Raw genomic sequence first — 25831 nt, 5'->3', positions numbered from 1 at the left:
CTTGACAAGGAGGAGCCAGTCCGCGGACATGAATAAATCAGATTGTGAGATTCCTGTTTCCTCAGAGCTTTACAGCCGGTTTGATATTTCATTTGTACTAGAAGAGTGAGAAGATCCTGTTTGTATTCATCTGGGCGAGGACGCCACGGCCACAGCCCGTACTCAACTCATCACAGCAACCAACATGATTTAGCTATGGTATGACAACCGGTGTAAGTGATAGTCTAAGCTCTGTCATCGTTAGAATGAGAAACCGTAAAGTAATCGGCGCTGAGTAGATGCTAACATGGAAGAGATTGAATATCTGGACGACATTCACTTTACGTCCGGTTAAACTGTAGAGGATTCTCTCGTCAGCTCTACAGTTACAGGAGTTCAGAGTAACACATTGTGTTACAATGGCACCAAACGCCCTCTACAGGAGCGATTGTAACACAGCAGCCATCTTTAGCGGATCTACGGACGATTGCTCAGCTAAGGAGGACGGAGTTCATGTTCATGGGCGCACACAACAGACAGAGCAAGGGTGGTATTACTTGCAGCGGCAAGCTGCATTTGACATGGATGATCCTTTGAATGTCCTCGTGCCACTTGATGCGACGCAAATTGAGAACAGGCAAAATGTGATAGAAGAAGGATGCTTGGACTCGGAATGAGAGTGAAAGGACGACGGGTCTGACTCTGGGTGATGCACGTGAAGGAGGGGGAGGCACAAAGAGATACGGCAAGATCCCGAGATGGAAAGTATATTGGAACCTGGGCTTCTATGAGATTTCCAACCCAGAAATAGATGTCATGTTGAGGCTGAAGAGGAGCTGCAGGTCAGCGGTAGGTTAGATGCATTATGCAGATGCAGATGTAGATGCGCCTAGTATCTGCATGCACTGTAAGTTGGAATCAATGCATCAACATGGGAAGAATTTGAAGAACGGGTAAATAGATTAATTGACGTTGGAGTTCCTTTCCTCTTGTTTGGTGTGCCAGATGATTGCTAAACTACCAGGGATGTGTGTTTCAACTGGCGCGCGCCACAGATATATCACCCAATAGCCAAGTTTCTGGTCTCATGTTTCGGGGAAGATGGATGCCGATTCCCGGATCGACGGAGCAGAATCGATGTACGACAAAAAAGAGGGAGGAATAGTTTCTTATTGTTTTTGTATGAGACATAAAAGACGAGGATTGTGTGATGATGGATGGTTTCAGGCTGAGTCAACAGGTCTGGATTTATGCACAATACTGAATCTATTGATACTGTTACTTGTATTTGTTATAGAAGTGAGTTGCAGAGATAAGCTGGGCTCAATATCTTGGATCGATAGAGATTAAAGTACTTGCATCTCAACCTAGTGAGTGGGGAGATGGACTGGGGATACACGTGCGCATTACAAGGCTTAGGGCGCCAAAATAAATACTGTCTAAATGCTGATCCAAGATGGCATAAAGTGACTGAGTTGCTTTGTCTCTCCCTGATCGTTAGCACCTACCGATTTTGGATAGAGCTCAAGTACTGTAGGGCTGGTGGTGTAGAGCATATCAAGACCATACAGAGACTTTATGTGTACATTTTATCCCTCATCATTAGTCTGATACTGCTCTGCTATGCTATCCTCTGGCATGCTAAATATCCCGCGGCTTCTCAATTTCATCCCCGCGGTGGCTGCCTCCACCAGCTTGTGGTTCACTGAACTGAACCGAACTGAACATGGATCACAGACTGGGATGAACCCTACATCTTTCGTGGTCAGCAGAGTCATAATGAGAAAGAGGCACAGAAACTTAACATCATGCACGAAAATCTGCCAAAGGAAGCGGTCAATATGACTAGATCTTATGCCAGATTAGTACAGACATGGAAGTTCAACCGAGGTTTTACTGTACTCTTGACCGAGTAGAGACTCACTTATATGGACGGGCCTTGATCCGAGTCCCCGGAGATGATGGTCTTTTCATGTTTCCGCCCGTTTGTCATGGGCAAATTTGCTATGTCGTATGTTTGATTGATGGTGATACAGTCTATCTCGGCAGGTTTTTACCATGATTAGACGCAATCTCCTGACCAGATTTGACCCGACACTCTGATCTTGTACAGACCAAGGGAGGACCTTTGTCTCTTGTTAAAAGAAGCCTCTCTTTTCTTTTGTCTCTCTCCGTCGTACAGCAATGTTCTCCTGCCGTTTCTTTGCTTTTTCTTCTCTCATCCCCCTTCAACTCTTCGACTCATCGAGATCTCTCAACTGTGACTTGTTTCGGAGTCCAGAGACCGTCAAAGTTATCTCACCAACCCTTGGTGACCACTGTTGATGCTGTTACGGTACATTGCAGTACGTACCCTTTTAGACCCGAGTGCAGCTGGTCCTTCAACTGAACACTATTGATCCTGTGGGCGTCTTGTTTGCTTCTTTTACTATTTTGTCTCGTCGTTTCCCAGCTGATCGAAAAGAGTCAAGCCCGGCAAAGCAGGTTGAGAAAAAGTAAAGAGAAGAAAAGAGGCAGCTCTTTGACCTTCTGTGATCGTCATTCTAATGACATGACAGGGAGCTCCAATTAGCGCGCGCTACCAATCGCATGCGCTGGGGAATTTAAGAGCTCCAGGTCCAGGTCCAGCTCAAGCTCCATCAGCGTCCATTCTGTCGGGACAGCATTTTATCAATCAATCAATCAGTCGATCAGAGCAGATCAAATCAATCAGTTGAAGTCATCTTGTTTTTGACCGCGGCTTGATCAATTGACTGCTGAATCAATCAATTGCACGTGCAACTCTACCTAAAGGTCCATCCTACCTTCCTTACGCAAATTGTGCAACCACCTCTCAGTTATCCTCCTTCCCAATCTCATCCACGGGCTGCCCCCATCTTACCTTCCTGTCTATCCCCCTCCCGCTTGCGCCTGCGCTCGCTCATCACGCTACCGACTCAAGACAGTGGAGGTTAGTTTCTTTTCTTCTTCTTATTCAACACCATCACCTAATTAACAAACAAAGACACTATCAATTTAACTACTAATTTATCAAACATCGCTAATATTAAGAATCTAGGTCATCACCTTTCTGGCTCCATCGCATCATCACAGCATCTCGCTTCGCTTTCACATTGCAGTGCATTACATTACATTACATCTTACCATCAAACCGAAGAAACCACCATTTTGGGTCATTTTGGGTCGCAATTCTCATGTAAACACCCTCGTCAAATCATCCCTGCTTCTTTCACCGAAAACTACCTTCCCACGAAACGATACGTACCCGATCCATTACTACTAGCAGCTACCGGCAGTACTGTACAGTAAGGTACTGTATTGCATCCGGCGGCTGCTTCAAGTTCGAGTCCGAGTCCCCCACCCTCCACATCCAAGCCCAAGCTTACCTAATTCCCGTCTTCTTGGGTTCCTCCCCCGATTCTCCAATCACACCTCTTGTGTCTATTCCCCAAAAGAGACCCAACTCCCTCTACCGCTCTCTTTCCCTCTCCTCTTCTTCTTTTGGGTGCTCCGAGGTCTGGGAGCCTCCAGATATACTACAAGCTACTCCGAAATATCACCAAACTCAACTGAACTCGACTCGATCCGACCCGACAAATATCCACTATACAAACTCCAGCTCCGGAGCAACTCAACTCCACCTTGAACCTACACCGATGATGCTCATGATCGTATTGGTCTCGATATCATGATGCTCTGCGCAGCAGACCATTCACCTATTCTACCATCGTCGCATCTGATATCATCCTCACATTCGCCATCATTGTCAATCTTGAATACGTTGCCCTCTCGTGGTTACTCTTATACGCCCTTACCCCTCCGATCACAATCGACACCGACACAGTCGCCTTCGATCAATCGCCTCGACAGGCTCTATTCGGCCTATCGGCCACTTTTCGTTCAACATAGTCCATGTCCCGAGTCGCCGCAGACGTTCTATACACCAAGAGAATCTCGCCCCGCCCGCCTGCTCGACCCATATCGCATCTTCAATCCACCTACTGTCTTGCGACGATTCCGAAACCCAAAACCTTCAGGTGACCCCCCGAACATCGATCTCAACCGCCTGGTCTGCGACTTACCTGGTCTCCTCGTGCCATAGCTAGCAGCCCTTCCAGCTGCTGCCCGCCATGTCTTCACAGGCTGTCCCGGACACCCAGCTAGGGCTCACCAACGAGGAGATCCAGCTGCTTCGCCAGGGGCAGGCGGCACTGGGAGGGGGGTCCAGCAGCTCGCGCGCCGCTAGTCGCGCCAGTAGCCAAGGCCTTCTATTACTTGACAGCACCTCACTTTCTGCATTGGGTCGCTACTTTGATCACCTCATGGCCAGTATCGAGCAGCGTATCAACTACCTGAGTCATGAAGCGCAGCGTTTTACTCAACTACAGTACGATGAAGCCGATGGGATAATTGGTGGCGCTGACGCAGAGATTGCCCGTTATACTGAGATTCTTCAGCAGCTTGATGAGCTCGAGGTGGATTTTGATCGTATCGCTCACATCAAGGAGATTGTCAAGGGTTACAGGTCGAGAGTCGAAAGCTTGGAGCGGGATCTCGAGAGCAGTGGAAGCTCCAGCCGACATCATTCTCATCGGCATTCCTCATCACACCATTCCTCGTCCCATCGCAGCCATGGCCACTCCCACCGTCACGGCAGCTCTCACCGCTCAAGGCACTGAACATCCCCTCTCCCCAAAGACAGCAAATCGTGGTTAGAGACCGCTCATTTACAATTCTTGGTACAGTAAAACACTTAAAAAAGACGAAAAGTTTTAAAAAAGGAAGATAGGAAAATGTTGGAAAAGAGACAAAAAGTCCTGCGCGGGTTACACAGGACCGCCATGCTCATTCTACATCGCGATAAGGCTTTTGCTCAGGCTTAGTCTTGCATCATGATGATACAAAGATCGGGGAGGGCGCCTGGAACGTGGGAATTTTTCGGAAGATGATAAGCCTCACGGCTACAATACGCTACGCTACGTCTACGCAAGATGGAATCGGCCTCGCGGCCTGGCCTATTTTAATGTTTTTTTGTTGTTTTTGTTATCATTCATGTCCTTTTGATTTGGGTTGGATTGGTGCTGCTCGGCGTTGAATAGCGCCCGTTTTTGACAATATGTATGCATATACGTGTGCTTTCAGTTTTTGGTTGATTGCTTCAGTCTTTTTTTTACCTTACTCTGACAAACCTAGTCTTAAAGCTTGCGCACGGAGAAAATACCCCTTTGGATCTGGCTTAGCATTGCAATTTTTACTACAGCATCTTGCTGCGTTTCTTGGAACTGCCGTTAAACCTATTCTCATGATTTGATGTCAAGATCAGAAGGCATGGATGTCCCTGCCAATGACGATGTCCATCCAAAGCCTCTCACCGCAACCTGACTTTTTTGGATCACCCTAACTCGTGTCCTTGCGCAGTTGAACGCCTCGTTTGCACGAGTGGCTCTGGGGTGCAGCGCTGAACACGCATATGCAAGGCGGGATAAAGCATTGAAGATGGGGGAGACGCAGTGATGCCCAACACTAAAGCCTATAGTTAATAGCTGCTTACGTGTGTGAGGAAAAGGGCCGGCCTTGAAGCCGGATCGAAATATGATTTATGATCCGATATGAGGGTAACATTGGAGAAATTGGTCCATTGGGCTTTGGGAAATGAGGCGACAAGAGAATAATAGGTGTAGCAGTTGGGTTCTGGTGTAAGTTGGGTACCTCATGCATCCATTGTCATCATGATTGATTGACCAATGACGCTCTCTTGCATGTATAGACAAGGGTTCATCTGTAAAAGATGATGTAGTTTAACGGTTCATCATCTTATTGGATACTCAGAACTCGATATGTTGATGCGTTCCTATGAGAAGCCTGACACTTGGGGGCCAAATCCATTCCTGACCGCTGTCACTACAGACACCAAATCAAATGAAAGTATTTCTGAGTATCATTGTCTTTTTGTACAACGTCTAAGAGCAAACATACGTAAAAGTAAAAGAAGGAACAATCCAATCCGAAACCCCAAAATGAATCCAATCGCAGACGATTAACGCCCCATGATCATCAAATCAACTTAATCCTCCAATCAATGAATCATGATAACAATGCCAAACATGCTCGTTTATATACAGTAAACAAGTACGCACTTGGACAGAGCATTCATTAAAATAAAGAAGAACCCATTCCATGCAAGTCGTGCCATGCCATGCCATGACATGATCCCTTTGTGTTTCGCGCCCAAAACGCCGATAAGTGTTTTCCATGTTTCGTTTCCAAACCCTCACGTATGAGGGAGGAAGAATGTGCAACGGAATCAAAACGAAAACGAAGGGTAAAAGAGGTATGTAAGGCAAGGGTAATGCAGACCCTGAAAAGCAATATCATCATGCTCGCCTCTAATGCGTGAAAAACAAAACAAACCCATAAAAACACTACTCCTCTTTCATCATTACTTCTTTTATGCGACTGGTAACAGAGGCGGCCTACACCCGGGCAATGCGTCGCTGTCGGACCAGGAAAGGACTCGGCATCTCGTCTCGCTCCGGGTCCCAGACAGCGACTGGCTCGTCGCCGCTTGACTTGCGCTCAGCGCCCATGCGATCCCGGAATGCTCTCTTAGGGCTGACGTTCTCGCCTGTGCTGGGCATGACAATAGCGCTCATGGGGCGTCCGCCGGCACGAGCTTGCTGGAGCTCAACAAGGGTACGGCCTCGAATGTTGTTCTTAGCAGCGACCTTGCCCAAGCCATCGTCTGAGTGGTTGTTCTTCCTGTTAAGGGAGTTTTGGCGTGTCAAGCCTCCTCCGTTTGTGTTGTTGCTCTCAGCCTGGAGATTTGCCGCTGAAGGAATCTTGCTCAGGCGACGAGTGGGTGACCTAGGAGCTTCAGGTTGAGAAACCTGCTTGGAAACGAAGCCCGATGTTGAAGGCTGAGACTTCTGACGGTTAATGGGGGCTGACTTCTGAGAAGTCAAGACAGGACGCGTCTTAGAAGTGAAGGGGTTCTTGGAGGACTTGATGTTGCGCGTAGGCGATGGCATGATGTCCTCATCCTCAGAATCAGATAGGGTGTCGCGAAGATCCCATCGAGAGTTGTCAGCACTTCGGTTGGCATTAACAGCGAAGATATTGCCAGATGTGGCAGTGGGTGCCTTGGTGTTCACGTTGCGACGCGGTGAGAGAGAAAGCGATGCGATCGCAATAGGGCTGGGTGAGTTCATCTCAATATCCATGGGGGTACCGGCGCCCACAAACATTGTTTGCGCACGGCTAAAAGGTGTGCGAGCTGTCTTCTTGGTCTCTCGAGTCGCCTCGGGGCTATCGATGGAGTACTCGGTGAGATCCGTTGTTGAGGGAAACTCAACTTCGCTGCCGCCGAGGGATGAGTGAGGATAGTCGGACTTGGAATCCGACTTGCCCATCGACGTCGCATATTCATCCTCTCGACTGTTAGGTCTTGAGCCGGCATATGATGCTGCCTTCTTCTGCAATTCGGCCTCGACGCGCGCTTGGACTTCCTCCTCGAATCGGTTCTGGAGCTGCTCAATCTCTGCATTGGCAAGACGATCGATCTCGAGGCGTGCCTTGACCTCCCATTCTCTCCGTAGTGATGAGTCCAGCTCCTCTCGGATGTGTTCCTTCTCCCTCTCCATGTTGGCAAGTCTCTCGTTAAGATCTCTTTCCTTCTTACGGAGAGCATCTTCCCTGAGACGAATGGCCTTGTTCAGGTCAACAACCTCCTTCTCCTTCCTCATCAGCTTGACCACTGGTAGGTTCAAGAGTTCCGAAGTGTCGGGTCGTCGGTCAGGGTTAACGCGGAGGCAGTCCTTGATAACCTGGTAAAGTTCGGGAGAGTAGACATCGGGCAAGGCAGGGAACTTGCCATCCTTGATCTTTTGCACTAATTGGAAGTGTGTCTTGGCGTTGAAAGGAGGTTCGCGTGCGCAGAGTTCGTAGATGATGCAGCCTAATGACCAGATGTCGGACTTGAGGGTGTACTTTTCGGCAGCACAGATCTCAGGAGACATATAAAAAGGAGTACCGACATAAGTCGAGGCAAAGTCGTGGGACTTGATCATCTTGGAGAGACCAAAGTCTCCGAGCTTGACAGAGTTATCCTCACCGAGGAAGACTGAGAATTGTTAGCCATGCTGTACCATGAAAAAGAGCATCAGGTTTGTCTCACCGTTTTCAGGCTTCAAGTCACGGTGTAGAATCGTCATGGTTCCAGCAGGAACCTTGGGTCCAGCATTGCCTTGTGTCAAGCCAAGAACATTGGAGCCAACCTCTGGGGGGTCGACACCGTAGTGACACCGGTAGAGAGCCATGACCAACTGGCTGAAGATGCTCCAGACAAAGCTTTCCTGAGCTCTCTGGCCCTTCAGGGCGAGGTCCTTGATGACACGACCCAGATCGCCATTGCCACAGTACTCCATGTAGAGATGCAAGTCCTGACTGACTTTAAGGTGTTCTCGGTGGTAGTAAGCGACGATGTTGGGGTGGCGCAGGTGCGACAAGATCTGGAATTCGGCGTGGAGCTGCTCGCGCTCCTTTTGCGACATGCGGAGGTAGGAGATTTCTTTGCGGCACATGATGAAGCCATCTGTCCTGCGGCGGACTTTGCGGATGATGCCAAACGAGCCATGGCCTACAAGAAGACGGTGAGTTAGAATTGTGTCTCAATTGAGAGTACAAGTCGAGCGACTTGAACAATGGCAATCGCATTGACTGCTCTCGCCTGAATAGACTCACCAATCTTCTCCAACGTTTCGTACTTGTCCTCGGAAGACATGATGAAGTTATTCACGGTCGAATATTGAGCTCAACCCATGCAACCAGATAAATTATCGCTAGGCCGTGAAAGTGTGAATGCGAATGCGACTGTAAATGCAACAAAGAGACGAGAAAGCACAAAGACAACCTGCTTTGGTTAGTAAGGCGATTGGTTAGACAACGTGGAAGATGAAGAAGAGAGGAGGAAGGAGGAGGAGGGAAAAGGGAAGCTTCAAGTAAACGGATCTATTTTGCGTTGTTCGTGCAACTTGCAGCTTAGACCCAAATAATCCCGGCCACTCGTCCCACGGCCTCGGCTCTGATTGGAAGTAAACAGTCCTGCGTTGCTACCATGGCAACCGTGGTCAAAGCTGATCTCAACGGGGGATAGCCCGGTAAGGTCTTATCGATAAGGCTTCGCAGAGTGACGTCGTTCTGTTTTGTTTGCGGGCTTCAGAGACTAGAACTTGGTCTTTCAAATGATAATAAGAAACGGAATTGATTGATGCATTTACTATGTATCACATTAACTGTGCTCTTGTTCTATTTCTCCTTGTATCTTGATGCTTGGAGGCTAAGCTTTGAATAACCCGGTACAGTCCAGGTGGGTTTCGATGTGATCTGCGCTTCAAACGTACAGCTTCCAAGCTTTCACGAGGTGAAAAACAAGTAGGTGACACAAAAACAGTCATTCGGACTTCTGGGATATCTTATAGTCTAGTAATGTCTCCCAACATTGTCGGTACCTTCTATCGTGTTGCGATAGCATATTCAATCTGTGTTTTGGGTTATGCGTATAAGCAGATTCATACTCTGGATAAGTGAATACCACTTCAGCAAATGACTGTCTGGCACGTGAACGCGCGATGGGTCCCGACGCGAAGCTTCTATTCGTGTCACTTACACACAAAGGATGTTGAAGCCGCAGGCGGCGTTATGCCTTTGAAAGAAACTCAACCCGCTTCTTTGTCTGTTAAAATCCTTTCATATTGCCTTCATCTCGTTTTGTGCTGCAGCGCGTCAAACTTCAAGAAATCTAACGTGATCCTCTCTTTTCTCGGCGAGCAGGGTGCATTCCTTTGTAAGCTATAAAGACAACGCATACTCGCCATCATGGCCTCGACGGTGACATACAATGGAGTTGGAAATGCTGAGGGTGGAACAATATTCAAAGATGTCAAGTTCTGGATGGCACAACGAGTACCCCAGAGATCTCGCTGGATAGACCTAATCAAGGTATGTCGGAATCATCCACTGTTCCTTCATTATTGTTTCTAACAATGAATAGCAAAATGGCGGCGTTGTAGTGCTTCTAGAAAAGCAAGCCGATATGCTTATCGCGGATCATGCCAGAGCAAAGAAAGATGCTCCACATGGGTCATATTCGTGGCAGTTCATCGACGACTCCGTCAAGAATGGCATTATACAACTAAAAGATAGGTATCTAATAGGCCCTCCTCCAAATGCGCCGAGGCCTGTAGGCAGTGGCCAGCCCACAAAATCAACTCGTACTCCTTTCACTCGGGAGGACGATGCAAGAATTGCGAGATGGGTTCTACAGCATCCAACTGATCAAAAGGGAAACGAGATCTGGAAAGAATACGCATGCATTGTAGGTTCACTGAATTGTCAGCAGGATCTAAACTAACAATCCTAAGAATACTCGACATACTGCACAGTCGTGGCGCGATCGCTACGTCAAGAAGTTGGCAAATCTCGACAGGGGCGACCTGGAGCGTATGGCAGCCTCTGCACCAGAAGAAACTCTGCCAGACAACCACGATGCAGACCAGGCGGAGCAGTCGCCCAAAGCGGCTGAACAAAACCCGCCACAAGCTGCTGCTCAGCAAATCCCCAAACAGAAACAACGGACTGGTACTCGAGAAGACCGCCGGCAGTTGAGCACAGCACGACAACATCAGCATGAAACACCACTGTCGCCAGCAGGACATCAAATTCAATCTGGTCCAGTCGACACTCCAGAAGAGGACGATGCAAGAGATACATTTTATCGTGACCTCGACGACTGGATCGCTTCCACAGACAGAGACATCAAAAGATATCTCAAAATCGAAGGAATTTCTTTTGAGCTGTTTGACCTCGCGTTAGCTGCTCAAGCCGTCCTCCACGAAATTGGGAGTTGTGACTGGAATAAAATTGCCGAAAAGTTAGGCTTTGTCAGTCCCACCGAGCATATGCTCAACGAACTGCACCTTTGTTATCAAGAAAATCTCGATGACTTTTTGGCTCAAATCCAAAATTTCGAAGACGAACCTGTCCCAGACTCAGAAGCCATAGCCCCTGAGTTGGATTTTAGTCAGGACATCAAATGGGAAGATGACCAAGACGACCAAGACGGTTCGCCGCAAACCTACGAGCGGTCTTCGCCCCCTGTTGTTGCTACTGGCTTGAAACGATCCACAGCGCATCGTCCGCTCACTTCATCTGGCAATGTACATAAAAAGAGGCGTCATCGCTCAGATGATGACACTCCGTCAACACCAGATGCTGACCTGGCTCTCGGAGTCCTTCCCACTCGGGAACCCTCTCCCAGCGCTCGTGTGAGCTCTCAGTGGCTTGACTATGTTGGCGAAAGTGAAGCCTCGCAGCATCTCCCTCCTCTTCCTCCCCAGCAAGACGAATCGCAAGACTCGAGGACAACAGCAGTTCCTCCCCAAGAAACTCGCCAGCAATCTTTGGACGTCGATCCACTTCCAGATAACGAATCACTCGATTCCACGCCAATACCATTCCATCTGAATAAGACAGGCCAGGACAGGCCATCAGCTACGAAACGACGGCAATTACAAACCGAACCATCAAAGGGGAATCGTCACAATAGTTTGACACATGTAACAAACCCCAGGCGAGCTGTTTCCTCGGTCACTCAAAACCAGAGACCGGCTGCTGAAGCAGTGCGGCGCTCTCTTCCTGCCTCGTATAATTCTTCCCGGAACCGGGCCCCTCAGAATCCACCGGCCAGGAGCAGCCAGCCCCGTGATCCGGATAGTTCCAATTCTCGTGAGATTCAAGAACGAATTTCGTACTACGAATCGATGGGATTCCCACGTCGTATCGTTATTGAAGGCCTTAAGCGGACGACTCTCACACCTGGGAAACTGGCTCTTCTTGTTATGCAATACCTCAACTCAGGCCGCGGAGTGCCCTCCCGTCATGAGGGCATATGGACAGATCGTGATGATGAAGACTTACGATTCTCATCGAGCGTGGATTTCGGCCAGTTGCCCGCCGATGACGAGGAGGAACAGGAGCAGGAGCTTGCCCAGAAAGCACACAACCGTCTTGTCAAGAAACATGGCAAGCAGAGGTTTGAATTAAGGAAGGCCTTTCTGGAAGCCCAGACAACAGAGGGAAAGCACGGCGCGAATATTTAGGAAATTTCTCAATGGCTTCGCTCTGTTTCACGGGTCAGAGAAAGAAATGATTGATAGCAACGTGCTACATAGGGATACTAGGAGTAGGCGCACATTGATTACAACGACTTGGGCATGGAAATGGAAATATATACTCCATAAGATATAATTTACGAGGCTTGGCGTAGCGCAGTGCCTATATACTTTGATTCGAATTTTGCAACACATCATTCACAAAATCATCACAAAAGTCGGATCATGACAAGTCCTGGAATGATATCGTGATGAATACAACCCAATAGCTGCCTGTACACCCATTATCTCTCATTGCATGCCTTTCTGGCTCCCCTGCGCGTTTTGGATACGATGCCGCGCTCCTAACGCCCAAAAAAATGCAAATACCAATGCCTTCCGTTTCCTATACTGAGTACTTAAACACCCTTCAATAAAGGACTACCATTTTCTGCCGCCCTTTCATTCTACGTTCAAAACTGGTTTCTCGGTCTCTTGCTCGCATAATTCCATGGTCCAACCCACGCATCCCTCTGGATCGGATGTAATTGCCACTTCCTCCCTCAACGCTGCTACAACTAGCGACTCTGGGTACGTTGAATGGCTGAAAAGTGAAGTATCATGTGCCTCTTTCTAAGGAGCTGGCGGCGGTGGTGGATTCGACTTTCTGATAATCTTAATCTTCGGCCTTTGAGTGAGTGGTGGTGCCCCTGGAGGTGGCGTGTTCGCCGCAGGACTTGCAGATTTGGGCTTCGGCGTCGAGTTGGAATGGGCGTTCAACGATATCTTTCTTTCTGGTGGTGGTTGCGGTGATCCTGCGGGACCCCCAGGCAAAGGCCTTCGTGCCGCATCACCCGATGGAAGTGGTTTCCTCGCAGGCTTGGCCGTAATAGAATCCGACCTGGAGTTTGAAGGAATTAGAGGGTCTCGAGAGTTACCTGACGGCAGAGATGTCCGACCATTGATACTGGGTTTCTTCTGGTCTTTCATCAAGCTGGCAAGGCGACTTGGCGAAACCTTGAGCCTGACCATACGTCTCTTTTTCTTCTTGATACCAGAATCGGCCCCGAAGGGTTTTTCCACCTTCGGACGCTTTGGTGCAGGAGTGTGATGTTCATCCTTGTCTGGGCGAGGTCGCTTGATATTAGATGCAGATGAAGGCTCAGATGGCCAAGAAGGCTTCGAGCCTGATGAAGATGAAACACTTGGCTGTCGAGAAAGAACAGGAGAGGCAACGATAGTATCTCTTTCCTGCTTTGTTGGGCCTGGCTTTGGACTCTGAACCGGAGTGGCAACGCTTGGGCGTTGGGGTGGCACACTCGGTCGCTGAGGGGGAACCGCCTTGTGAGTATTGATCTTTATAGAAGAGGCCTTTTGCAGAGGCGCGGGCCTCTTTGGCTCTGTAGGTACAGGAACAGTGGCAGCAGGTACGGGAGGTGGAAGGGATGGTGCTTGAACGACAGGCTCCTTAGGTTTCGTCTTATAATGAGCCTTGAACTTCACAACCAACTGTGTTTGGTCAGTATTAAAGCTTTTGACGGGATGGACAACTACAATACTTACGCGATTTTGAAGTTGCTGCAGCGGCCGCTCTACTGACCAGGCCTTTGGCAAAGGAATCGTAATAACCCAATCGCCAGCCTCCTCGAACATCATCGCAGCCAAGTCCAGCATGCTTTCCATCTCGCTTCGCCCAAGACTTGGGTGATCCAGGGCTTTGCGCATCGCAATACTATAATGACGCTCGTCGCCGCCGTAGGTTTCCTCCATTTCCCTCCGGAGAGCCTTGAGCGCTGCATCTAGGTTCTCCTTTCTTGCGAACATCTCCTTTCGTGCCTCAATCTCCTGGGCACTATCTTGCACAAGCAAGAGATCACCCTCTTCGTCTTCTGGAGGAGGTTCATTCTTAGTGACCTTGGTGTGCTCCCCGAAAGCGATAGCTGCCAGACCGGAGGCAGAGGCCTCAATGAGTTTGTTTCGAACGTACGGTGATCGATCAGTAATAAGAGAGTATGTCAGGAACGAGAATACTGTCGGGTCCAGCATGGCCCCCAAGTCAATCAGTGCTTCGAACGCCTTGATACGGATAAGATCTCTTGTTCCGTCAAGAAGGTACTGGCCAAAGTCACTATACTTTTTCGGGATCACCTCTGCTTTCATGAGCCGCTGCTTAGCACTGAGGCCAGCAATGGTCCAAACATTTTGGTATGAGTTTGTCCACTCATCTCGGCGAAGAACTCTCTCGATTTGCTCGATAGCCTTGTCTAGGAACTGCTTCTCCTCGGGGTTGGGAATCTTGTTCTGCATAGCAAACCAATCGTCCTGTTTGGAAGGAATAAGGGAGGTCGCAAGAGCTTCCACAAGAGTGGCGATATAGAAATGGTCGGAGAAAGGGTTGTCTTCATTGTTGTTGAAGAGAAGCTGGTCAAGGATAAATTGACGTGCGAAAAGTGGACACTTGTAAGTGTCTGCTTCTCTGACCTGTGCAATGGCCTTGATAATGGCACACTGAACATTGTACTGCTTCTTGTCCGAGAAGTCATTTGGCTTGGGTTGGGTTGTTCCCTTGTGGCAGAACATCTCGCTGAAAGCCTTTATCAACTGTCGAAGGCCGAGGTTTGACAGGTCTTTGATGTTGGCTTGTCTTGGCAGTGCCTCGGCCGCCATAGTTCGAATGCCATGAAAGTAACGGCGATCAACAAGAGTCCTGGTAAGGAAACCTGAAGCGATGGGATGCAGAGGACCGTGTGTGAGATACAGCATAGCATCCTGCTGGGCAACAACATCTCTATCCTGTTGTAGCTGCGACACGTACATGTACGGTTCTAGTGTCCTCTTCATGTCGCAAGACCACTCAAAGTCAGCATCTACACGTATCCACTCGTAAGATTCCTGGTCCATCTTGCGCTCAGTCTCTGGATCCCAATCAATCAACTCCCATTGGGCCTGTTCTTCGGGTGTTTGGAGAACGTCACCCAAACAGTACAGTAGAGTGTCATCCAGGTTCTCTGCGTCCATGCTGGCGCCAACGTTCTGCTTCTCCTTCATGCGTCGAGTCCTTTTAAGTCTTTTGTATTTCGTGTTGTATGGGATTTCGAACTTGGTGGACCTTGTAGCATCTTCACGAATCTCCAGTATGTGCTCGTAGGGAGTTCCATCAGCTTCGTGGATTCGAACAGTCATTGGGCCTGTAAATAATGGCTGTACTTCACCAGCTTTAACACCGGATCGGCGCTCCTTGACAACGCGGAGAAAATCGTCTTTCTCCAGAGGAGGCTTCTTTGCTGTATGCAACTGGATTTGGTTGAGGGTGAGCTCAACGCACAACCTCTTCTTGTTAAACTTCGCCTTAACATCGAACCGAGGACAGCCTGAACCATACACCCACTGATTCCAGAAACTCTCCAGCCGGTACTTTGCTCCTTTCTCGCATGTTGCCCTGAATTTCTCTGTTTCAAGAATGGTAGCCTTGTCGGAAGCCTCAATTTGAACCTTTGTCAGCATCTTTGAGAGGATGCGGGTCAGGCCATGTCCTCCTGAGGCCTTGATGAGCCGCTTATCCAAGATGAAGAAGATCACTGGAGCTTTGAGAACCATGAAGTCCATCTCAAACTCTCCCAAATGAAGATAGGCACCAAGATCATAGAGGGAAGGTCGGTCGACGTCCACCTGAACAAGCTTGTCGGATAGAGTCTTCATCCGGAATCGGTACTCGTTGTTTCCGCACAACTTCTTCATGAAAAGGTCAGTCATGTAATGTGCAATGCCGACAATGAGCCACATGTCATTCCTCGTATTGGGAATCATGTTGATACCAATCCATTGGTAAGCTAATGTCTGGACGATCTTTCTAGTGACGTCGATTTCGGTATCGATAATGTCATCTGGAAATAGCAGTCGATTGCTGATGAAGGCCATAGAGTAAAACGCAACCGTGTCTTGGACCATGTCGTCAAGGAAACACAGCTTGAAGTTGCCAAAGGGGTATCGGGCGAACGTAAATGTAAAGAAATCAGCCGCCATGGTGATGGCTGCTGCTGTGTTGCGAACCCAGTCGGCACGATTCGGTAGGCAATAGGCGTGCACTTTAAGCGCGTTCATGCCAAGCTTGACCTCGTCTTCTTCTGTTCGAAATTCGGAGGACAGATCGATATGCTCAAAGGGTCCGACAGCGAAACCAAGCTTCTGCGAGGATACTTTCTTCTCGGGCTCAAAAGTCATGATCTTTTTGTGGTCATCATCAGGGTCCACTGTCTCCTCCATGAGAAAACCTGAGCATACGACTGACATCTCCCGGAGCTTATCTTCTTCAGCAAGGTTGAGGGCTCGCTCTTGGCCATCAATTTGCATCTTGTCTGGATTGTTGCCATTCTGCTGCGTGGCAAGCGCCTGCTGTAAAGCATCACCTAATGTGCGGGGGTACTTGATCGATATCCTCCAGTCACACCGTGATCCATGGTCATCCACACATGGGAAGATACAAGATGCGGTTCCAGGATGTATTGAGCTTCGGGTATACATATGCGTGAATCGATTATCCAGGGGGTCTACACCGACGAACTGTGTTCCATCCCGCGGGTTATCGTTGACAAAGGGTATTGTGATTTTGTACTGCTTGTTGGTCTTTTCTGCCGGATCAATACCTAACATCGATTTCCTAATGATGAGCCTCGGGCGATCTGGCTCGGCCTTACCGCGCAAGTTCACCTTGAGCGATCGATAGACGGGGGTGCACCCCGCGAACTCTCTATGCTCGGCGGGGACATCTTTCTTTCGGCTGCTGAACAGAGACTGGGCCCGTTTGCGGCGAATATCGTGATGGCCGGCCCTCAGACTCCAGCTTGCGGGATGTGATAGCTTCGCATACGGGTCGTTATAGGTCGCAGTTGTCTTCCGCTTCTGGCCCTCGACGATATCACCATTAATTTCTCGAAGTTCGGCAACGTAGACGTTTTCGGTGTCGATCTCGCAGTCTGCAGCATCCAATACTATATCGTCGACCTTATCGTTAAATGTCACTAGGAAAATGTCCGTTGTTCCCTCAATGCGCTTGTCGCGAAAGTTGACCTCGAGGTTGACTTCTTGCTTGAGAACGAAATACTCAAGAACTGGTCCATCATCCGCAGAAGCTACTCCATCATCTGCATCCAGGAGAGAGTGATTCAGAGGCTCAGAAGCCTGCGGCATGGCAAGGGTAGCCATTTCGACTGATGGTACGCAGGGTATAGGAAAGACGGCCAGAGGGGCCCCTTTGAGCTCGTTTTATGAATGCTGCATCGATAGAAATACCGGCCTCTTGCACAAGGCAGTAGAATGTTGGAACTCGCTGAGTGTATTTGTAATCGGTATCGAATTCGTCGCGCGGTCGCAGGTTTCGTTGGTGGCTTTGGCGCAATCTGAACAGGGACAACGGAGACAATCCAGTGAAGTGCGTCAAGAAGGTTGTAATTAAGAAGGCGGTGTGAAGGATTAACAGAGCAAAGAAGTGAGTTCAGAAAGCCAAAGACTGTAGAAGCGCAAACACGCGCAAACCTAGAAAAAAAAAGACCGTCGGGTGCCTCTCGCCGTGCACTTTGCAAAGAAGGAAGACAGCTCGCGGCGCGTTGCAGGAAGCTTCTGTGCACGGACCACTCATCCGCTCAACTCCCATTCGACCCACTTAACAACTGCCAACATTGATTGAATGACTTCAGAACAATAGATGATAGGTCTTTACAATACTACAACAATACGTGACTTATTACTTGGAGACGGGATGAAAGACCATATCAGTTACTTCCCTGCCAGTGATACAGAATCAGTTCTTTCTTATCAAAAGATTTACTAAATGACCGTTACAGTCGTGATCATCACACATCTCAACCTCCACCAAGCCAAACTCCAGTACCACCAAAAGACGTCACACATCAGTGGCATCAGGATATGTTGCTGTTTGCAAAGGATATTATTTCCATCACTGTCTGATGATAACTACCTATCAAGACCACATAAAATCCACACCCAAAAACTGCAATACCTTTGCTCCTACCAGGACAGCTCGATCCTTCCTTTCCTGAACGCCAAACCATGTATATAACAACTGACTTCCACAGCTTCTTTGCCTTGCGTATATTACAAGCAGCCAAGTGAGTGACCATCACTTCTTGCTGCGTCTTCGGTCCCGGCGCTTCTTCCTCGCCCGGACCTTGAGGGTATCTTCATCACGGTATTCCTCCGGCAAATCAAAATCAACCTCGGGTATCTCAGGTATGGGTAGACCCCATGCCAGTACCTTCCTCCCCGTACGCCTGTTCCTATTTAGAGCGGTATCGCGCTCGTACCTCTTAGTGAAAAACGACTTGAACTCTCTGGGTGGTTCTGGAGGCTTTGGAGCCGGCGGTGCCTTCACAGGACGTGGAGCTCTGGCTGTAGCTGGTTGAGGCGTCGCTTTGCGGTTCTTTGACCCTTTGGAGGCCTTGGATCTCGCCATTGCTTCTTCTTGAAGCTGCTTTGCCGGCGATGCCAGATCGCTGGCATTACTATCATCCGCCTCATCGCCGGTTTCATCTTCACCAACACTCGAGTCTTCCTCGTGCTCTTTCTCGGCTCTGGCTCGATCTTTTTCCATCTTGCGTCTCTTCTCTTCCAAAACATAGTTTCGATACTTGTTCAAGACGGCCTGGCAGCCCTTGATAAAGTGGTTGCGAGCGGGCTCGAACGTCTTCTTTTTTGTTTCTGTTACGCCACTCACACCCATTACTCTTAACCAGTCGTGACCTTGCAGGCCTTCGAGAAGTCGGATGATGTGGTCTTTTTCATGCTGAGCCCGACCTTTTTCAGCATTGCGGACCGATCTTTCCAGTCGTTCAGCTCGACGATGGATCGGCTGAAATAGTTTATCTGGTAAAGGATCTTCGACTGTCTTATTGGACCGTGATTGAAAGAATCCCAAGTCGACTAGCTGACAATCAAAGACGTTATAAAATAGTGCATCGCCATATCCTCGTACGGGATACTCAGTTGCGGGGTTGGGAATAGCGCGTTGGTTGTCTGAAACTGCGCGTCGTGGATCAGAATCGACTATAACTATTGGCGTATCGACATTGAACAGTTCTAAAAAGAAAGGTCAGAAAATACTGCAGTGTAGAGATGGTGAAGCACAGGTGAGCGACAGGAATTTCATTCACGTACGCTGTTCTTTGGGCTCGTTGCCAATCACCTCATCGTAATCGGAAAAATAGGCAGAAAGCTCGCTCTTGAACCTGTTGGCTTCCTGGGAGCGAAGCTTCCGGCCTTGTTCCTTGGTATTGGTATCGCTCGGCTGAGGCTGTAGCCGATCGAGTTCGTGTTTTATGCCATTGATAACTTTACTCTGGTGTTTTGTAAGGGTCTGTTCTTGCTTCGGCTTCGATGTCGCGTTGTCGGTCGAGGTAGGAGGGATGTTTGGTGTCGTCGCACTCGCCACTGTGGGCGTCGCAGCAGGTTGTCGCGTGGGTGGTGGCGCTTCACTGTTGTCGATGTCGGCGACACGGAGTTTTTGAGAGCCCCTCGCGGGAATCTCGACTGTTATACGCGATTTCTTGGGCTTGATCGCATCAAAGTCGCGATCGTGGGCGTCGAGTGCCCTCTTGTTGCGCCCTGCCCCTGACGCTCCTCCTGCTCCTACTCCTCCGCCCTGGGCGTGGGCGAATACGCTTGCTGGGGAGGGCAGGTGGTGGTGCGAGTGATGATGCTGGTGCGGAACTTCAGCGCGCCGCGAGGAACGGGTGACGGAAGCCATTGGAATATGTTGAGATGCCTTGCATGTTTTCAAGGCTGTGTTCCTTTCAATCCGCCGGCTCAGTTTGGCGATGGCGCCTCGACTTTTGATGGGTTTTTTCGATGGGTTTGCTGGGCGCCTTCGGTACGAGTGCGACTGCACGTTTGCAGTCAAATGGAAGCTGAGGTGGGCTCCAGACGGGATGCCCCCTACGCCTAAGCTTTTGTAATGCTGTGTTTTAGGGAGGTGGCGCTGCAAAAACCGCTGCAGCGCATTGATGAGCCCAGCTTACAGGGCATATGCGCGCTAAAGTCACCCAACCTAAAACACCGGGCTAGGCTTCCATGAAACTCGATTCGTCTTTAGACCAACTCCAGCAATTTATAAATATTAAATTTTGGTGCTTTGCCTATCTACACGTCATTGGATTATCAGTCTGGTTGAGCTTCACATAGAAACACAAGCATCAGCTAGCATATTATGGAAGTAGCGACAATGGAGATATAGACTGTGGTTGAGATTGTGACTCCGCGACAGCATACTGGTATGGAAGTGCACCTCTACTAACAGCAACCTCACGAAATGGTGTTGGAATGATTGGCCTATCAACTAACATGATCAGTTAACCTCAAGAAAATGTCTACAACTAGCCAGGCTGGTATTATAATTCGATTGAACTCTAGTATCTAAAAGGATATCATAAAAGACTTTAGGTATTTGTGCTTAAGGTCGTGAATCATAACTCGAGCACTGCTCTATGCTTGGGGTATTATATCAGGAAACAAAAACATCGTACCGCCCACGAACCTTCTCTCACACATGCATCTGTTCGACATCCTCCTTCTGCTCTCTCTTAGCAGCCTGCTTCTCCTCCTTTGTTGGCTTGATGCCGAGCTTCTTCAGGACCTTCTTCACCGGTCTACCCTCTTGTTTCTCCTCCTCTTCTCGTTGGAGCAGCTCTCTTTCCTTGGCTGCGCTCTCACTCTTGTCTCTTGCCTCCTCTTCTCTCCGTGCAGCCTCTTCAGGAGACAAGATTTTGTCTTTTCTGTGTCCCACACGCTGCGCCAAGTCCTTGCCCTTGCGTTTTGTTTTGAGATATGATTCTAGTCCGATGAGTACCACATATGACTTTGAGATGGAGACGTGGCTCATGTCTACTTCTGACTGGCGAAGACTGTGAACAAAGGCTCGGAAATTGCTTGCTGGAGGACGGTAGTGTCCGCTCAACGGAGAGAGGGATGACAGTCTGCCATTCTTGATCTTGATGAGACCAGCAGCAGAAATTCGGCTACCCTGGAGAAAGGACGAATGTTGAAAAGCGCCTGAATCCTTGATGCCAATGTACATTCGAAAGTTTGTGTCTGCGACAAATATCCAAGTGTTTTTTCTGACTGACTTGCGCATCATCTTGTTGAATATTGTTGACGCTGAAATTTGCGACACCTTGTGCATACCCTGACTGTTGTCGTAGCCAGGAGTTGCATACTTAGCCGCCAGATCTGCTTCCCGTTCTGATTCCAGTGAAGATTGGGAACTTGAGCTGCTGATTGATCCCGTATATTGAGAATCCACTGGTTGAGCGGCGGCATTGAAGGCCGGTGTGGAGTCATTCAGAGGCACGATGCCGTGCATGCTATCCTTGAACTGCTCCGTTGTATCAATACGCTCGCCGTTCTTTGCCCAGCATAACCTCCCTTCACTGTCTACCTCAACCAGATAGTACTGACGCTCCTCGCGGGACAGATAGCGGACCTGCTCTCTGTCAAGTCTGTCTCGTGGACAGCCTTCAACCTCAACATTGCGACCCTCGCCATAGTCGAGCCAGTAGAAATAGTTCTCATGTGTATCCGCTTTCTTCCAGACCTCATGGTATCTGCAAAGGTTACTTCCATATCGGTGTTTCTGATCGACCATTTCGAGAAAGTATCGGATACCCATCATGCGAGCTTCGTGCCTGCGATCCGCAGTGGCTTTCTCACGTCGAGCTCGTGCAACGGCTCGTTCTTCGGGCGAGGCATCTTCATCTGAGGATTCTGAGGAGGAGGAATCAGAGAGGAGGTCATCGTGACCAGCTCGTCGTGCGATTGCACTAGCCTTCTTCCATTTCGCACGAGCATTTGCTGATCTATGTTGCGCAACAGCGTCCGCTTCTGGCTCGTCAGCAGCATCGAGTTCGGTTTCCGACTTTGGTCGTGGTCTAGTTGCATTCCGAAATTGCGCTTCTCGCACAGCCGTAACCCATCGTGTGCTTGCATCTAAGCCAAATCCTTCCATTTCTCTTCGTGCGCGATAGCCCCGAAACGTCTTTTGTATAGTGCGGGCAGCTTGCGCATGCGCCTGGTCACTTTGACTGTCTGTCGACATGCTTGCTGCTCTTTCGCGCTGACGCTGGGCTTCGCGCGACCAGCGCCTGCGTTCACGATCTCTGCGCTTTGTTTCTTGTTCGCGCTGCTGTTGAATAGATGCAATTCGTTCGAACTCTTTTGGCGAAGGGGGCCGTAAAGAGTCCATGTATTCTCTTGTCTTAGCTTTGGTCGCTAAAGAGTAACCACTAATAGATGCAGTAGAGGGGGACAATGACGCAGTGCTGACGACTGAGAATTTGGAGTCGGCACGGGTACGGGGTGGTAATTGTACTGGCGATTGTCGCGGGGTCGTCCCCTCCATATTGTCTGAGACTGGTACTAAAACCGGTAACATCAAACAACGTTGTTCTAGAATATCGAGTTGCGTCATGTTCGTGGGGTTGCTTGGATCAAGTGTGGGGGTGGAAACTGAAGTTGGCATAAATGACTGACTATAGATAGAAAAGAAGAATAAAAACTTGCTTGTGATCTAATGCATCATCTCCGAGTCGAACATCTGGCTCTATAATCTGGATTATCTCGTTCTTATACATGTGCTTCTGTCACTGACGCAGGCATAGGGCGATGCCCAGAAAACCAACAAGATCTTGCCCCGGAAGAACGGCACTTGGCAAACCTGTGAGAGATCCAAGATTATTGGCATAATCGTATCCCCTCCGGCCTCTAAACAGCTCAGCCTTGTGTCCCTGCCCTTTATCAACCAAAGTCCCGACGTCTTAAACGGTCTAAGGCTCATTTCGTAAAGTATACGGATGCTGTGCCTATCTTGAAACGTTAAATTCAAGAACCTGGCTATGCCTTGTGGACCCTTCCCCCAGCTACTAACGCTCGTGATTGGCATAAGCGTAAATAAGCATCTAGACTCTGCGCTTGAATCGTCCACCGGTACTTGAAGATATGCACGTACGTACTTGTGGTGAGTTTTATTGGGTCTCTAGTAAACTATTCGAGCCTTCTTTCGTTGACCGTTAGCCGGCTGGGAAGCAGGTAAATAGAACAGGGAAACTCATCTCTTACTTCAATAGATAGATACAAGCATTCATTATTCCTGCTAGGCCATGACATCGCTTCCATAAGACGCTTGGTTTGGTATAGGAGCACTGTAGCTTCGCCGCGACTGTGACCGAATTCATAAAGACTGAAGGGATCGAAATTTCATGCGGATTTCTGAGGCTGTGCTCGACCCCCTCAGTCACGATATCTCAAACCCCTAGCGATGACATGCCGCTGAAGATGCCGCCTTGGCAGACAATTGGTATATATCCGATAATTAGAGTCTTGACTGTTTTTTCTCCATCGGTGCCAGGTCTTGGCAATATCATGGCCTCCCAATGGGCAAAGTCTCATTGTCGCAAGGCTGGCTCTGGTCAACAATCAATATGTTGGACAATTGCGAGACGTTAAGAAGTAGTAAGTCATCCAACTCATTATCATTAATCTTGGTTGCTGGCCTGTGCATGTGTGCACGACCAGACCTAGCAATATATATCGTGTGTACAAAGGGGGCTCATATTCGAGACCGAAAGGTAAACATATGTGAAGAAGAGAATATGCTAAAAAAGATAGTGGCGCTATGCAAAGAGGAACTCTTTGAGTACAGGTGACCCAGAAAACTCGGGATTTAGTAATATGCAACTAATAAGGTCAGTATAATCTTGGGGAAGGGGTGACCAGTATACTCACTTGAGGAAGTATTGTAAACCAGCCCGTCTCTTCTCCAGAAAACGGGGTCGGAATTTGGATATGACACTTTTAGGCGGAAGCGCCGGAACAGCTGCCTCGAACCCGGGGAAGGTCTGAACCAACCGATATCGAAAGTCGTCAAACTCCGAATACCGTTTTCGAATGTTCATATAACTTCCCTGCCGTATCAGTCAGTTTATTGTCAAGCCAAAAACGCCACCACCAGAATGCCCGATCACTTACATTGAGAGTTTCGACACGTATATTCCAGACCACAAACGCTCCGATATTTGTCGCACTACCGTTGACGATGGTATAGTTGACGATCTCAACACTCTTGGCCCAGCAAGCGCTATTGCGATCGTCGTAGTCGCTCGCTTCATTGTCACGGAGGGTGATGGCACCGGCTGGAAGGACAGACTCGGTCGACATGTTTGAGATCGTCCGCTGATGGCCGCCACGTGTATTGAGCCAATATGGTGGGGAGGTCACCGGGGAGAGAGGAGACGAGGTAGAGAGATGTCGTGGGTTATTGTCATTGTTTCGGTCGTGATCGAGGGATGTGCGTGGTGTCTCAAATACGTCGGTAGAAATCGTCTGTGTCTCGATGTTGTCCGAAACCGAGGCGCCGGCGCCCAAAGTGCCATTGCTGGGCACTTGATCTACCGCAGTCGCCATTCAACCATGCGGTGACCACTACAGTTGTGGATATCAAAAGTCGCTGATGGGAGAAAAATGTCGATGCGCGGAAGTCGGGAGTATCAGGTGATGGGCGGCAATGTTAGAGATGAAAGGAATCGGATTGTGAAATATCGAAACAGTGATTCAGTTGATTCAGCTGGGTGATGTTGATGAATGGTCAAGGTCGTCTTGCGAGTCAGGATAATAACAGCCCATGAATTGCAGCCCTGCTTTTTTTCCCTAGTACTGTGCAGTAGTCGATACCTCGGGCGCAAAGATTTGATTATGATCAGTATGTTTAATTGATTATCCAATTCATGAGAAGACAATGATGGCTTCAATAAGAAAGGTGAGCGAGAGATCTAAACAGAGACATGGTTCTTTGAATGGAGGTGGCGATAACTCGTTTCAATTGATGGAAAGGATGGGAGTGATGTCGTGGAAATTCTACCCAACTGTACCTTCCTTTTCCTGTATGGACGGCGCCGTTGACGGGCCGTCCGTGCAGCTTGCCTTTTTCCGGTTGATGGAGGGGCCGGCGCCCCGGTCGATGGTAACTCATAGTCCGTGAGCACAACGCCCCGGTAGAGTTTGTCACCTCTAAATTTCAGGTCATGATCTCTGGTTAGCAGGCGCCAAGGTGTCGGGAAAATTGACCGTTGAGCACGAGGACTGATATAATATGGTCACTTTAAGCAAGTTTAGACCGGCCATTCAATAATGCGATAACATGATCTGGCTCGAGGAATAGTATGTCCACCTACACAATTCCGCTCTCATGCCGCTATTCGAACGAAAGTTATAGCAAATGGTAAATGCTCGGTGAAAGAAGGAAGCAGTTTCGTCAACAGGTCCACGACCAACATCGTATACTTATCACTCCGGAGTTCAGCAAGCCACGTCCGTTCCATGCCGGACAGAAAGAGGCCCGGGTCGGATGCCGAATGTCTAAGGTTCCGGGATGTTGTGGAGCAAGGTAGATGAGAGATGGAAGTATCATGAGGCCCTGGCAGCTTTATTCCAGGCTGCAAACTCTCATGCTATCATGAGACATTGCCATCGGTCCAGACCGAACTGTAAACCCACTCGCAGACTCCCAGTGGAATGCAGAGAAATGGAGAGGCTGGTGGCTGAGTAAGAAATCTCATGGCGTTTTGGCAGGAATCGACTGTATTGGAGAATTAGAATGCTCATCGAGGTCGCCCTCGATAGCCCAGATCGGATACGACATGCTAGTA

At 49.0% G+C, this 25831-nt stretch overlaps 7 protein-coding genes across 7 annotated transcripts; 2 read left to right on the top strand and 5 right to left on the bottom strand.

Moving 5' to 3' along the window:
* Positions 1–4109: 4109 nt before the first annotated feature.
* B0J16DRAFT_314236 (uncharacterized protein) lies at positions 4110–4658 on the top strand (the record flags this gene model as incomplete). Its single annotated transcript, XM_046125176.1, has 1 exon — positions 4110–4658. One exon carries the CDS (start codon positions 4110–4112, stop codon positions 4656–4658), a length of 549 nt encoding a protein of 182 aa, XP_045989561.1.
* A 1418-nt stretch (positions 4659–6076) lies between these two features.
* B0J16DRAFT_30165 (uncharacterized protein) lies at positions 6077–6493 on the bottom strand. Its single transcript, XM_046124608.1, has one exon. The coding sequence runs from the start codon at positions 6355–6357 to the stop codon at positions 6133–6135; it is 225 nt and encodes a 74-aa protein (XP_045989560.1). The 5' UTR covers positions 6358–6493; the 3' UTR covers positions 6077–6132.
* B0J16DRAFT_30141 (kinase-like domain-containing protein) lies at positions 6343–8986 on the bottom strand. The gene is made up of 3 exons (XM_046124589.1): positions 8719–8986; positions 8153–8614; positions 6343–8098 (listed from the first exon to the last, which is right to left on the bottom strand). The coding sequence occupies exons 1-3, from the start codon at positions 8756–8758 to the stop codon at positions 6453–6455; spliced, it is 2148 nt and encodes a 715-aa protein (XP_045989559.1). The 5' UTR covers positions 8759–8986; the 3' UTR covers positions 6343–6452.
* Positions 8987–9654: 668 nt separating this feature from the next.
* B0J16DRAFT_329340 (TRF2-interacting telomeric protein/Rap1 C terminal domain-containing protein) lies at positions 9655–12345 on the top strand. Its single transcript, XM_046126325.1, has 3 exons — positions 9655–9975; positions 10028–10351; positions 10398–12345. The coding sequence occupies exons 1-3, from the start codon at positions 9853–9855 to the stop codon at positions 12132–12134; spliced, it is 2184 nt and encodes a 727-aa protein (XP_045989558.1). The 5' UTR covers positions 9655–9852; the 3' UTR covers positions 12135–12345.
* On the bottom strand, positions 12346–17689 carry B0J16DRAFT_367066 (uncharacterized protein). Its single transcript, XM_046130114.1, has 2 exons — positions 13689–17689; positions 12346–13634 (listed from the first exon to the last, which is right to left on the bottom strand). The coding sequence occupies exons 1-2, from the start codon at positions 17325–17327 to the stop codon at positions 12759–12761; spliced, it is 4515 nt and encodes a 1504-aa protein (XP_045989557.1). The 5' UTR covers positions 17328–17689; the 3' UTR covers positions 12346–12758.
* Positions 17690–18061: 372 nt separating this feature from the next.
* B0J16DRAFT_329338 (something about silencing, SAS, complex subunit 4-domain-containing protein) lies at positions 18062–20281 on the bottom strand. Its single transcript, XM_046126324.1, has 2 exons — positions 19296–20281; positions 18062–19217 (listed from the first exon to the last, which is right to left on the bottom strand). Exons 1-2 carry the CDS (start codon positions 19882–19884, stop codon positions 18262–18264), a joined length of 1545 nt encoding a protein of 514 aa, XP_045989556.1. The 5' UTR covers positions 19885–20281; the 3' UTR covers positions 18062–18261.
* A 3435-nt stretch (positions 20282–23716) lies between these two features.
* B0J16DRAFT_30054 (Phox homologous domain-containing protein) lies at positions 23717–24760 on the bottom strand. The gene is made up of 3 exons (XM_046124568.1): positions 24156–24760; positions 23913–24091; positions 23717–23864 (listed from the first exon to the last, which is right to left on the bottom strand). The coding sequence occupies exons 1-3, from the start codon at positions 24588–24590 to the stop codon at positions 23801–23803; spliced, it is 678 nt and encodes a 225-aa protein (XP_045989555.1). The 5' UTR covers positions 24591–24760; the 3' UTR covers positions 23717–23800.
* Between the last annotated feature and the right edge of the window lie 1071 nt (positions 24761–25831).

This window comes from Fusarium flagelliforme (assembly GCF_020744385.1).
Source record: "Fusarium flagelliforme strain FIESC 12 MPI-CAGE-AA-0113 chromosome Unknown B0J16scaffold_1, whole genome shotgun sequence".
Lineage (NCBI taxonomy): Eukaryota > Fungi > Ascomycota > Sordariomycetes > Hypocreales > Nectriaceae > Fusarium > Fusarium flagelliforme.
The sequence above is the reverse complement of the archived record's forward strand: the minus strand, read 5'-3'. Positions and strand labels throughout refer to the sequence as shown.